Here is a 15,271-nt window from a genome sequence, read left to right on the forward strand (position 1 = left end):
GGACAGAGACTGAAATCCCCTACTCTGGAGGAAGACATAACCCAATAATCAGGTGATGACTGAAGACAATGAAGGTCCTCTACCACCTAGTGGGTTTAGTAGGCATTTCCTCCAACTAGGAAAGTATTGTTTGCGGCAGGAATGCTCATGGGTGCCTCTTTGGTGAAAACAGGCCATGCCACAGGAAGGTGGGATTGACTTGACAGGTACCATATTTCATCTAGCTTGTCATTTGTGTTGGAAAAGGGAAACTATCTGGAATCATAAACATTGCAGTTACCTAGGAAGATGACTTCTCTGTTTGGGTAGATGGACTTCACAAAGCAGTAATTCAGAGATAAGAAGGTGAAGAAGTCAGAGGGTTTTTTGAATTTGGAGAATGATAAATACAGCAAATGGTAACCAAATGGGCTGAGGAACCCTTATGCTAGTGGAGAACAAAATCATAGAATTCTGAATGTTATAACCACAATGCATACTATTATGGAGGTGGTTTAAGTCTAAGTATTTGGCATGTCCTTGTAGCATATTACTCACACACTACACAGAAGAGGACAGAGCAGAACTTAATATTTTATTCATTTATTATGTGGTGGTAGTTGGCAGTAGATGGCGTTGGTGTTAGATGATGAAGGTTGGTGGAGTAGTGAGACGAAGAATTGTAGAGTAGATGCCCTCCCTCGATGAATCTTTTGACTTCCTGGAGGTGTGATGTAATAATAATAATAGTAATTATTATTATTTATTTATTTTTTGCCACACATAAGAGCTTGCAGCACCTGTAGCAAATCAATGCTGTGCGCTGGCAGTTTTAAATAGAGAAGGGAGCTTTTTGTCAAGATAGAGGATTTTAGTCTTTGTGGAAATATTTCATGGGAAGACTATTCTATAGAATAGAATAGAGGTAAATGGAATGAAAGATGAATGAGGGCATTAGGTTTCACAGATTAGCAGTGGAACTGCAGATTAATGTTGAAAACAGTTGTTGCTTATGTTACTGTAGGTTTAGCAAAAAATGGGTGCAGTAATGGATGCAGTTTGCTGAATGGCACCTGTGGAAATATCTGTAGAAATGAGAATATAGTAAGCAGGTTCCTTTGAGATAGCAACTGGAGAGAGAGAAGGTGTGAGTCTGTGAGAGAATAATTTATTCATTAGCCAAACTATTGCCTTCATTTTGGTCAATATTAAGAACTTTTAGAGAGGTTGTTAGTACACCATTGCAAATGTGATGATAATATTTTAAAGGTTGGGTGGAGTTGGAATTTGTTCCGAGTTATTTGCTGAATAAGTGAAAAGTAACATGTTGAGCAAAAAAAGGATTCCAAGCTTTTTTGGAGACCTGAGAAGGCTATGGAGGAGGTGATGTGTTTGTTTCAGGAAAGACTAGGTATTTATTATTATTATTATTATTATTATTACAAGATTAATAATTATTAATCCTGTACACCCCTTGAGGGTACATGGTAGGAAATTGATGATGATGATTATTTCGGACTACTCCAGGGAGGCCCTAAACATCATGTCCACACAACTATTCAACATTCTCACAGTATCTATCATGCTTTGCCTTGAACTCGCTCACTGTCATAGCACCCACGACAGACTATGGCAGCTTATTCCACTCATTTACCACTCTAAAAGTAAAGAACCCAGCTCTAACACCCCTGCTAACCACACTCTTGCCCAGCTTCCATAGGTGTCCCCTAGTTCTCCTACCACCAGTCCTTATCTCAAAAATATCCTCTGAATTAATCCTATAGAATCCCTTTAGCAATTTGAATGTCTCAATCATATCTACCCTTTTCCGCCTATCAACCAATTTCTGTAACCCACAAATCTTCAACCTGTTCTCATATGGTTCATTCCATAGACCTGCTATCATCTTAGTCACTCGCCTCTGGATCCTCTCCATCTCCTCCCCATCAAGAAGGAACCGAGGTGACCAAATCTGGGCACAGTAGTCGAGATGAGGTCTTATCAGGGCTTGGTACAGAGGTACAATAACTTGCTTGTCTCTGCTCGTCAAGGTATTTTTCAACATCAAAGTGATTTGATGAGCTGATTTAGCTACTTTTGCAATGTGCCCCCTAAACTTCATCTCCCTATCCACCAACACTCCCAAGTTCCTGGCCTCATCAATCTCTTGGAGTACAGTTCCAATTGGTATACTGCTGCTAATCTTTTCACCCCAAAATGCATAACCTTACATTTTGTCACATTAAATTGACATCCATTCTCCTTAGCCCAGAACTCCAATCTATCCAAGTCATCCTGCAAGACTTTGACATCTTCTTCATTCACTATCGCCCTACCCAACTTTGCATCATCAGCGAACAAATGAACTGTTCCACTTAGATCCTTCCCTATATCGTTAATGAACAGATTAAACAGCAGTGGTCCAAGAACAGAACCCTGCGGCACACCACTAGTCACAGGCCGTCTCTTGGACTCTACTCCTGAATGAACTACTCTTTGATATCTCTCCATTAACCACCCACCTATCCATCTCACCAACCCTATATCCATTCCCATATGTTGTAGTTTACGGATTAGAATTCCATGTGGTATCCTGTCAAACGCTTTTGCCAAGTCCAGCAGTATCACTGTAAACCCATTACCCTTATCAAGTTCAGCCGTCACTGTGTTTTAAAACTTCAGCAAGTTACTGAGGCATGATCTACCCTTCTCAAAGCCATGCTGTCCCCTGTACAGTATCTCATTTTCATCAATCCATTCCTGTATTTTTCCCTTGACTACTTTCTCCAAGACCTTGACAACGACTTCTGATATGCTGATCGGTCGGTAATTTGCCACCATAGTCTTGGATCCTCCTTTATGCAGCGAAACTATTTTCCCCTCTTTCCATGCCTTCGGGACTAAACCTAGAATCGGCCTGAGATGAGAGATCTGGTCTTATCTTTACTGAGGTTATACAAGGAAATGGAAGAAATAGTAGTCTTTCTTTCTTTCTTTTTTTTTTTTTTTTTTTGCAGGGGGTGGGGAATATTTTGTTTTGGAAGCATTGGGAGTGACTAGGGTTTAATCAGCCCATTAAATGATTTGTATGGAGGTAACGTTAGGACACTGATTATAGATCTTGAAGTTTATGATGTTTGAACACTGCTAGGTTTATCTTATGAACAGGAGAAATGGAAAGTGCTGTTAACAGTAAAACTAGAATGGGTTTAAGATCAGCATTTGAGGAAGAGAGTTAGGTGATATAACAAAAACTTAAACAATACTAGCATTAGTAGAGAAATCTGAAGAGAGAGAGAGAGCACCATCTACCATTACATGGTAGATGGTGCTCTCTCTGAGAGAAAAACTGTTTGCCCAATTACAAAGGGCAGAATGCAGTTGGCCGAGTGGTTAGTGTATCCACTCAACAACCAACAGGCTGTAAGTTTGAATCCTGCAATGGACATTTGTGAATGTCCTTAGGTGGGAGATGAATTTAATCACCCAGTGTGATTCTGCCACCTTGCTTATTGGAGGCCTTAAGTGACTTGAAAAAGTTTTGTTTCATTTCTTGAGTAAGGGTTTCCAGATATGGTAATAATAATAATCATCCCAAAAATATATAACATCAATAACAATAGAAAAAAAATCGCTAACCCACCCATGGTACAAATGTATTATATGTTTGCACATAAACCTTTCATGGATGGGAGCTACATAAAAGACTGTAAGATGGCAGTTTCCTGAGAATTTCCTCTATGTATCAGATCCTGCTACATTTGTTGGTAATGTCAAACAATTGATTGGCTTGTGTTTTATATTCATTTTATATTTATATTCATATATGCATTGCAGATAGAGGTTACGAAATTGTACATGTTTTGGTCCACATTAGTATTTAAACAATAAATTAAAAATATCATTTAAACACAGAGCCTATTGAACATTTTCCTCAGCTCAAAAAAAGCAGAAAATCACTTTTCATAGAGGAAAAAAATGGAAGTTATTCGATGTATTGAATCAGGTGAGAGTCATTCTGACTTGTATAAAGCATGAAAGTTAATACCTTCTACAGTTTCAACATTAGTAACCAATGCAGAGAAGATAAAGCGTTCATATGCAGGAATTGTTAATGCAAAAGTCTCAAGAACATTTCATTCAAGGAGTGAAGTAATGAAAAATATGGAAAAATTATTAGTTCTGTGGATATCTGATGATATGAATCAAAACAATTACTGTAACTCAAGCAGTGATCATAGACAAGGCAAGGTGCCTGTTTAATGAAATAAATAAAATAGCTGATGGAAAAGTCATATGTGGAAGTCCTTCATGCTGAAGGAACCAGTCTCATTTAAATATAATTTTACCTCAGTTTTATAATGATTTACTTTACGAACAATGGGCTGAGAACCTATGAGGCCTTTCTGTGTGTGTGTGTGTGTGTGTGTGTGTGTGTGTGTGTGTGTGTGTGTGTGTGTGTGTGTGTGTGTGTGTGTGTGTGTGTGTGTGTGATTGATTCCTTGATGCTTGACCAATGTAGGTGGTGTAGGTTTTCTATGTTTGGGGATTTTTTTCCTCACACTTCAGCCTAGTAGCTTGCAGTGCCACTGTTTTCAAGATTATCCCACCATCTTCTGCTCTGGTATCCAGTTTCTCTTCTTTCTCCATCTGTTATCCTGCATTCCTTCTCTGTGATTTTTAATTCTTTTCAATTTTTGGATTCAATCATTTATTGGCTGTATTTTATAATTCTCTCTAATTTGCATAGAGTATTGTATGAAATAAAAAAAAGTCTTCAATAGTCTTCTATTTCAACAGTAAATGCCCTAGAGATTTTGTCCGTTAAATATATGATTATATATAAAGTGTTTCCATAGTGCACTTAAGTTCTTCTGTAGTGCAATTGGAAGAATGATTCAGACATTTCAATTGTTGATTGGAAAAGACCTGAGTTCAATTATCATCATGACAGGAGGAATTTTTATATGGGCTTGTGCAATTGAAGGCGAGTTACTGACTTTATGCAGAGATCGCAGGTTTTTTCTCCCTTCATGATGATCATTTTGACAATTCAGTAGACTGCAAGCACGTGCGCACACACACACACACACACACACACACACACTTTACAGACAAAATGTATTATTAGTTGTGGTAGAGAGCATTGTGTATAATTGATGGATTAAATATTGTAGTATTAAGATGGAGGATTAAGTAGGCAGTGAGTTGTGTGGAGTGCCCTCTGTAATGAGTGCTTGCACTGCCACTGATGAGACCTCAATAAAAGGTCGAAACCAGTCTGGATAGTGGCCCCTTGCTTTTAATGCATAGCATCATACATCTCCTCAAGGAGATGGGCTTTGTATTAAGGGTAAATATTAAGAATAGTGATCAGAACTTATTCCACCTTTACCACGAGTTGCCTAGACTCACACTATGTGCAGACGCAAACTTGACTTGTCTATTTGCTTACTTGAGAAATGGAATAAAACCAGGTTTAAAATAGCTTGGTATCTTTAACATATATTATACCCATGGTAAAAAACTTTCTACATATATATATATATATATATATATAAAATATTCATCCAAGCTTGATTTGCTTTCTCAGTCTGGTTATAATCTACTAATTTGAGCCCTACCCATGGGCTTATGAGTTGTGGATATACCTTCTGAATATCAATGCCATGTCGTGCAAAGCAGCCTTTTGCAACTGCCTGGTTTTTAATCCATCTAACTCGAGTGCATCTAGATGTTTTTTCAGTGTGTTTTAGGGAGGGTGCCTAATAAACCTATTATTATGGGAACAACTTTCGTTTTCTTTTGCCAAATTCGTTCAACTTCAACTTGTGATACTTTTCTAATTTTTTCAGTTTCTTTTTCATCAATTCAGCTATCTCATACTGATATTTCAATAAACCGAACACCCTTGTTTTCACTTTTTTCGACCACTGTTATATCGGATGTATTTATATATATGTATATATAACTGTGAAATGGCTTGAAAAAAAATTTTATTACTATTCTCTAGAGTGAGATTTCTGGATTATCTAAGGTCACCCAGCCCATGGTACTAATATAAATTGGTTTACTTCCTTCCCTCCATGTAGGGGATTTGCATTAAACAAAAATAAATAAATAAAAAATCGTGTAGCAGTCCTAATGGTCGTTTGAATTTTTTTCACTTTTTAATTTTATTTCATTAGTGAGAAAATATTATTATTATTATCTGAGACCTCCTGGGAGTCAAGGGCTCATCAAGGGAGGCTATAAATCACCCAAACTACTGTTATACCTTCTTTTAAATTCAGTCACACTGAATGCATTTAGTATCCCTAAAGACAAACTATTCCACTCACTTACTGCTCTGTGAGAGAGTCCTAGCTATTACCTCTTTATTGACTGTGAACAAACTTAACTTCCATGGATAACCCCATGTTCTCTCCTCCACCTTCCATATAACGAAAAATTTCATCAGATGATGAAATTTTTCGTTATAAAATGGTCTGTAGTTATATTAGTTTTTGCACTGCCCTTGTACAATGGAACTGTCATACGTTCTTATGGTATGATTCCTGAGCTGAGACTCAAGTTACACAAACATGTGAAAGGTCTGGCCAATTCAGCTGAACATTCCTTTAGCAAATGTGCTGATATTTTATCTGTCCCTGCTGACAACTTATCCAGGTTATTTAGCAACTCTTGAACCTCATTTTCAGGCACCTCTAACTCTTCATCCAACGTACCAATAGCACTGTGCACCGTGTTACATACATCTGGTTGATATATCTTGGCAAAGTGAGCACTCATTAATAGAATAATCTCATTAGCTTCTGACACTAGAGTACCATCTGCATTCAATAAAGTTATTCTTCCACATTCATTCTTTCTTGAGGCACAATGATAAAATTCTTTTGGATTCCCTTTAGCTTGAATTGCCTATTTCTTTTCATATTCCGATTTAGCTTTTCTCACAAATATTTCATGACTCCTCTCACTGTTATTCTCACAATATTCTTTCCACATCATCTTCTTCTGGTGGATTTCTTGCTTAATAAGGTTGGACATCCATTTCTCTCCCAACCTATTTATTCTTCGAACACTAGAGATACATTCAGATACTGCCACATTTTCACTTTTTCAAAGCACTTTTTCAAAGATTCTCATGCATTGCTGACATTTTTCCCATTCAATAACTGATATCATGGGACCAATGATATTATTCTCCTAATTGATCATAATTTCCAGCTTTGTAGTACAGTATGTAACCTGTTCTAATGGGAACATCAATATATTATTATTATTATTATTATTATGTGACACCTCCAGGGAGTCCAAAGACTCATCGAGGGAGAGTGTGTCAACAGCATCGAATGATTGATCCCTTCCAACTACTAACCATGCTCAAACTTGCTTAACTTTTTGCGTGAGTTATTAGTAGCAGAGACTCTACCAATGGACCAACCTTTAGATACTTCCCAAGAAAGCACAGCATGATCACTGTTTCCGACTGGTAGTAAAATCGTAGTCATATTCTTAACTGGACCCTCTCCCCTTCTGATGCTATGAACAAGTCCAACACTCTTTGACATGCTGCTTGAGAAAGTTGTCTTGCAACGATTCAGTAGATTCCTCTTCATTCTTATCATGAGATTTCTCTTCTACCCAATCAATGTTTGGATAATTAAAGTCACCCATGATGATCACTCGTATAGTACCCATAAGGCTAAATTTGTGATGCATTTTTTCGTCCCCCTACAACTGAGCAACCAGCAACTAGGTCTATAGCATCACCCTACCATATATTTCATTTTGTTAGCCTCCACTTCACACCAGGTCGCCTCAAACATGGGACATCATTATCATCATTGTTTTTTTATGTTTCTACCCTAACTGGACTTATGTTGTCTGTAATGTTATGATATGAGAGGAAGAGCAGTACTACTAATATCATTAGTAGTACTGCTCTTTCTCTCATATCTCTGTCATTCCTAAAATCAGTATACCCATTATCCCTGATATGGTAAATGAAATCAGGTTTGATTTATGCTAACAATCTTAGGCCACTTCATATTTAATAAAGCAACAAACTCAACCCCCTTTGTTTCTGATGCTCCTGGAATTCGTGCATAGACATAACAAATTATTACCTAGCCTATTCTTATAATTAGATATGCAATCTATTTGGCCTTGTTGTAGAACTTTCTCTTTTCCCCTCCCCAGACATACTCAAAAGGTTCGAACCCATAGCATATTTTTCCACCCCTTCACCAGATACATAACCATGTTCGAAACCATTTATATCTTTATCACATTTGCATACCATAGCTGAACTTTCACACACATTTTTCCCATTTGTCCCTTGATGATCTAGCTTCCCTGACTCCGTACATTAGGTCTCATACCAAGAAGTAATTTTTCCAGGTTCCTGATGCCAAATGAATTCAAGTGTAGGCTGTCCCTCTTTTACAATTGTTTTTCTGCCATCAAACAGACAATGGACTTCTAAAAAAACTCGCGTCCATTTTTAATACACAGCCTGCATATGGAATCATTTACTATCACTGTCCTCCTCCTTAACTCAGTACTATTATATCTGAGTAGCAAACCTACAATTTTTACTCTCTCACATTTCTTTCTCGCTTCTTCCAACAGACCTTTCATATCCTCTCTCATACTTTGTTTGTTGCTACTTAAATTATTAGTACCTACCAGAACTACCATCTATTTTACTTTTCTTTTCTGTTTTTCAATTACATTGTCATATCTTTTTTTGCCCCTGGGAAACTATGTAACTCCTTTGGCAAACACAAATTTTAAGATTGAATCACCATACCATATGACCGCTTTTTTTCTTATTCATATTTATGAATTTAGGGAAACAAAACACACGTGTTGAAAAGATTATTTTACTGATTAATAATAAAATAATAACTTTACGTTTCGACCCCTGTATTGAGGTCATCTTCAGAAGGATACATTCAGAAGTATAAGAACAAGCTACATGCTGTTGCACTCTATACAAGTAAATTACATCTACATTGTTAACTAATCTTTTTTCTTAGCCTGCCCTCTAGTGGAAAAAAAAAATTAAATGAATAAATAAAATAAAATAAACAAAAATAAAATAAAAACTACAATAAACTCTGCTAAAGTCCTCATGTACTAGGATTCTTCTGGAATTATACAGTTTATATTGTTATTTTATGATTATCTTCTGGATTTGTACAGTACAGGTTGCTATTGAATGTTCAAGAAAAAAAAAAAAAAACACTTCACTAGGTCTTCTTGTATTGAGATTTTTCTTCGTGGGTGCTATGAAGGTTGTAGATGGGTCCTCCACATTCTTGGAATTGTTAGACCATCATTTTTATTCAGATTCGGATCATGTTTGAGCATTTCACATGCTTCCTTGAATTTCCGCTCGAACCAGGTTTTGGTGTGGTGTAGGGACTTGGTACATTTCCAGTCAATTCTATGGTATGTTTGGAGTGCGGGGTCAGAAAGGCCGGTTTTTCCAAAATGGAGGTATTTTATGTGACACTTGTGTTCATCCTTTCTGATTGGGATGGTTCGCACTCTTTCCCCTATGTATGGTATGTTACGTTACATGTGCAATCTATTTTGTAAACCCTGGGTGGGCTAAGTGTGGCAGGGGATCCTTGGAAGAACTGAGTAGGTGTCTTAATTTTGTTGGGGGTTTAAAGGTGGTTTTGATGTTGTATTTGTGTAGTGTTCTGTCTATTTTTTCTGAAATGCCTTTAACATATGGTATAGCAATAGCATTCTTGAAATCTTTTTTGTTATTAGTGGTATCGTTGTGGAGGATCTTATGAATGGTTTTTATACTGTATCCATTTTTTATAAAGGTATGTTTGATGGTCTCATATTCATGGTTAAGAGCTTGTTCATTTGAACAAATAGTTTGAGCTCTGTGTTTAAGGGTGCTTATGACCCCTTGTTTTTGTGTTGGGTGGTGATTAGAAGTTTTGTATATGTATTGGCCTGTGTGTGTAGGTTTACAGTAAACTGAGAAGGAGAGACAGCCTGAAGGAAGACGTGACAAGTGTGTCTAGGAACGGAAGAGAGTTGTTTTCTTCAATTTCAATGGTGAATTGGATGCGTTTGTGTTGTTTGTTCAGGTGGCTAAGGAATGTATCTAGTGCTTGGCGACCATGGGGTCAAATGGCAAAAATATCATCGACGTATCTGAGCCAAATTTTGGGCTTTAGGCACACCGATTCTAGAGCTTGTTGCTCAAAATCTTGCATATAAAAGTTCGCTATTGAGGGGGGGGGGAAGAGTGGTGAACCCATGGCGGTACCGTCTTTTTGAAGGTAAAAATTGTTTTGCCACATGAAATATCCGAAGCGGAGTACGTGGACAAAGAGGGCCGTGATGTCGTGTGGAAATATGTTCTATAAGAGTAGGATAGTATCATTGATTGGGACATTGGTGAAAAGGGAAGTTATGTCAAAGCTGACTAATAGATCTTGGTTGTTGAGTGTAATATTTTTAATTTTGTTTATGAATTGTTGTGTATTTTTTATGTAAGAAGGGGAATGACCAACCAATTCCTTGAGTACGGCCACTAATTTTTTGGCTAAGTAGTAATTCAGACTGTCAGTTCCTTCCACAATTGGATGTAATGGCGTATCTGTTTTGTGTACTTTTGGCAGGCCATAAATTCTGGGTGTGTGGTATTAATTTTTTGATTGTTTCTTCGGGCCACATGTTAACTGATTTAAGTAGTTCAGTAGTTTTTCTTTTTGTTATGTTGCGTGGGGTTGTAATTTACCATTTGGTAGGTGTTGTGGTCCGATACCAAATGGTTCATTTTTTCAATGTAGGTTGTCCGATTTAAAACAACAGTGGCATTCCCTTTATCGGCTTTAGTGATAATAATGTCACGGTTATTTTTTAAGGATTTGAGGACCAGTTTATCCGCTTTGTTTAGGTTGCTGCTTCATTTTTTGGTTGAATTTAGTAAACAGGCAGTTTCCATCCGTATTTTGTCAGCTACATTGGTGGGGAGGGATCTTAAACCTCTCTCGATATGATATATTATATCTAGTTTATTTACTGACCTCAGAGCAATGGCGTAATTTAAACCTTTCTTCAGTAGCGAGAGTTCACCTTGTGTGAGGTTGTAATCTGATTGGTTGATAACCAGACAGTGGTCCTATGGTGGTTGGTTGCTCCTAACTGTGTTGTTAGGTGATTCGCTGCTCCTTCCGTTATGACGTCATAATTGTCTTGTGCTTTCCTGTAGTTTTAATGCTTGAAACTTTGTTATTAATTGTTCTTTGTTTTTGAGTAATAGGTGCTTGGCCGAGTCATCTGTGATCCTGTCTGGAATATTCCAAATTTCCCGATAAACGTAACTGGATAGCTCAAATTTCAGTTGTAACACTTTGGCTTGGGTCGATGCTAAGTTCTTTCATGTCTCGTGAATTTCTCTCTTAACAAAGCTTTTTCTAGCCTAGCATAGATATGGAGCGCTTTAGCTGATGTAAATTTCTTCTTTAGTTTAATGCAGTTCGGTATTAAGTTGCTGTCTACATTGTTTCAAAAAGGCCGGTCGGTTAATTAACATGGAATGTATCTTTAGTTTACCGTAGAGGCTGCACTGCTTGTGGGTCACATCTCCATGGATTATGATGACTCTTTCTTTTAAGTTTACACGGTGATCAGCATTCATATTTATGAATTTAGGGACACAAAACACACGTGTTGAAAAGATTATTTTACTGATTAATAATAAAATAATAACTTTACATTTCGACTCCTGTATTGAGGTCATCTTCAGAAGGATACATTCAGAAGTATAAGAACAAGCTACATGCATTATGATTACCAAGTTCAGTGCTTTCCTGCCTCTTCTTGTTCTGAACCTTTTTCTTATCCTATCTATGTTTCATTAAACATTTTTTCCACTTTTTCTAATTCTCTGGTCGATTTTCTAATAATTTCTTTTAATCGAGATATTTTTTTAGTTGAAATTCAAAATAGACTAATTTATATATATATCACATAAACAATTAGCCAAAAGAAATTGTTTATTAACATATTATCAATCATCATCTGCTGTCTGTGGGTTATTGTGGGTGATGTCCTGATTATCAGACATGACGGTTTGAAACTGCTGCTTATTCTGGCTGTTTCTCTGCTTATCTCTCTTTCTTTCACACACACACTAAGGCAGCATCCCACTCACCTATTACTTCCTACGTGAAAAAAAAAACATAATCCTCATGCAGCTTTTCAGAAATGGTTGCAAGCTCTTATGCTCTGTTCTCTTCTTCTTCCTTTCTATAAAAAATCGCTGCTTCATTAATGTGGTACAATCCTTCCCCCCTCACCAATATGCATTAACTAGCAGTTGTCTCAATTACACTACCCCCTCCCCCTTTCTCTTTCCATCCACACCAGGTTTTATAGATGGCATTCTCTCATGCTGTTTTATAACTCCTCAGTCCAAACATCTGATACTACCATGGACATTCTAGACAGTAATGGACCTTTTATTCTAGACTTCTAGACCTTTACTGGTCCACAAGCCAGATTTCATCCTCTAAGGTGGCTCTAGGCCAGATATTGCCCTCCCCCTTTCTCTTTCCATCCACACCAGGTTTTATAGATGGCATTCTCTCATGCTGTTTTATAACTCCTCAGTCCAAACATCTGATACTACCATGGACATTCTAGACAGTAATGGACCTTTTATTCTAGACTTCTAGACCTTTACTGGTCCACAAGCCAGATTTCATCCTCTAAGGTGGCTCTAGGCCAGATAATTTTATTTTTCATAAAAAAAAAAGCTGGTGGTAAACATGTATCAAACTAGATGACAATTCTATAAGCTTTTATAGAATTGCCTTCTGGTTCAACATATTAGGCTATAGCAAATATTTTAAGGGGGAAAATAAATATGCATATATATATTATTTGCAGGAATCTCAAAACATATATTCCCCCACAAATATAACTATGTCCATGCACACAGATAATCACAAATCATCTGTGCTGCTCTTGTTATCTACTCCTGATGTCACAACAAGCTTCTGTAGTTATGTGATGAGTGTAGGGATCAGTAGCGCACTCGGGATTTAATCTTGGTGGGGGAGTTGAGTAGACGATTTGAGAATACACGCTACGCATCGCATACGACCTATGACTGAGCATCTGCAATGATCACTATTCTTAAGTAGTATAGAAATAGAAGCCTTGACACAACATTAAAAAAAAAAAAGTATTTTAATTAGGAAAAGATTTTGAAATTTTTCTGGTGTTTTTTTCCTCTTTTCTTTGGGAGGAGCCAGGGCCCCCCCCCCCTCCCCTCTGGGTGTGCCACTGGTAGGGATATTTAATTTTGTCACATAAAAGCAGTTTTGTTGTAATGATGTAGTGTTATTGTGCACATATACATGAATACAGTCCTTTCAGCCATTTTTTTTTAAAATCTAAATAATGGAATATATCTTTACAAATCTCTTCATGGCCATCATCCTGTACCCATGGGCAATGGCTCCTCTAGACTATTTCAAAAATCTTCTCATCTCCTCAAAAATGAAGTTACCTAATCTTTACACCTCAAATTTAACTCATTTGTATAAGCTGGACTTAAATTTATACATTGCTATTTGTTTTCACTTTTTTTTTCAGAGACTTGAAGCCAAATGCCCAATTTTATGTCCTTACTATAATCTGTTAACCCAGTGTTGGGAAACACTGGGTTAACCCTTACAGTTCTGAAGTGGCTCCTAACTTATACTAAAAAAAAAAATTTGCTTCTCATATTTGAGTCTCCTGACTGCACAGAGGTTTAGTGTTTTATTGAGAGAGGGCAACTTTGAATTATCAGAATTTGTATTAACTGCTGTTTTTGACTTTTTTTTTCCCCAGAAACTTCAGAAAGTGACAGGAGGGCTGACACGATTAGCAAGTCGTAAAATGAAGAGAGAGCAGACTTTTAAAGTTCCTTCATCAACTGTTTCTCAACAGGTACAAGAATATTGACTTATTTTTATTCTTTGATTCATGTATGATAGTGCCTTTATCTTATCTACTATATGAAGCACTACTGACTTTTTTATGAGAAATATTTATGTGATCTAGTACCCTAATCTTGAGGATCTTGTTTAAGATATGATGCTAAGTAAGAAAGAAGCAAATACATTCTCATCTATAATTTACTACTCGCTTATCCATTCAAATGAAATATCATCATGTAAGTTTTTTATATTCATTCTTAACAAAAAATGGAATAAACACTGTTTTGGTATCTGTTACCCTTCTTTCTGATTTCATATTTCTTCCTTTAAATATTTAATTTATTCATGAGGATGTCTAAATCATGAAACCATAAGTACATTACTTATGGTTTCATTCCTCATTCATTTGTTATTTGTTTATTCAGGTATATCTTGTATATGCAAAAATATATGCATCCACTGAAAATAATAATGATATCACGTTTTTTAAATCAGTAATAATTCAGAGCAAGCTGTAAATATGCATTTAATATATTTTTATCACATATGCAGACATTTTTCAATTTTTAAATAGCTCATAGTAGGTTGTTGGCATAGATTAGTTACCAGCGCTTCTTGACCAGATAAGAGATTTCTAATCATCATGTAAAATACGAGGGTGATCTGAAATGTTCTTGGCCTCGACCATAGATGGCAACACTATCGACATGATTATTTTTCTAAGTTGATAAATCTTTCATAAGCATCCATGTGAAATTGAAAGTCATTCTATCATAAGTAGTTTTTTTTTTATACAGCTGTCTGAAGCAAAAGTGTTGTCTGTATTCCTTGAAATGGATAAAATTGAGTATCGTGCAGTTATAAAATTCTTTGTAAAAGAAGGTTTAACGGCAAAAGAAATTCATTTGAAGCTCATAAAAGTTTATGGGCACTCTTCTCCTTCCTTTTCAACAATTAAGAAATGGGCTCCCGAGTTTAAACATGGCCTTACCAGACTTGAAGATGATCCACGGGAAGAATGTCCAAAAAAAGTGTAACAACACCAGAAATCATTGATCAAGTGCACAATATGGTATTGGATGACCAACGAGATAAAGTGCGTGAAATTGCTGAGGCTATAGGCATTTCAAAAGAATGTGTAGGATATATTTTGCATGAAGAATTGCAAATGAAAAAGCTTTGCACAAGATGGGTGCTGCACTTGCTCACAGCAGATCAAAAACGCACTCCCATGAAAATCTCTGAACAGTGCTTGGAGCATTTTAACAAAAAACTGATTTTGTGTGTCAATTTATTACTATGGATGAGACTTGGAT

At 36.6% G+C, this 15,271-nt stretch overlaps 1 protein-coding gene across 3 annotated transcripts in view; it reads left to right on the forward strand.

The window, feature by feature from the left end:
• Positions 1-15,271, forward strand: part of bchs (WD repeat and FYVE domain containing 3 bchs) — a 1,305,514-nt gene that overhangs the window by 778,881 nt on the left and 511,362 nt on the right. For all 3 annotated transcript variants that reach the window (XM_090399415.1, XM_090399420.1, XM_090399430.1), the window contains exon 43: positions 13,867-13,965. In XM_090399415.1, coding sequence (XP_090255541.1) covers positions 13,867-13,965 — 99 coding nt within the window. The remainder of the gene's footprint in view (positions 1-13,866; positions 13,966-15,271) is intronic.

This window comes from Typopeltis vanoorti, chromosome 1 (assembly GCF_054136105.1).
Source record: "Typopeltis vanoorti isolate ZY-2024b chromosome 1, IOZ_Tvanoo_1.0, whole genome shotgun sequence".
In the NCBI taxonomy this organism is placed as follows: Eukaryota; Metazoa; Arthropoda; class Arachnida; order Uropygi; family Thelyphonidae; genus Typopeltis; species Typopeltis vanoorti.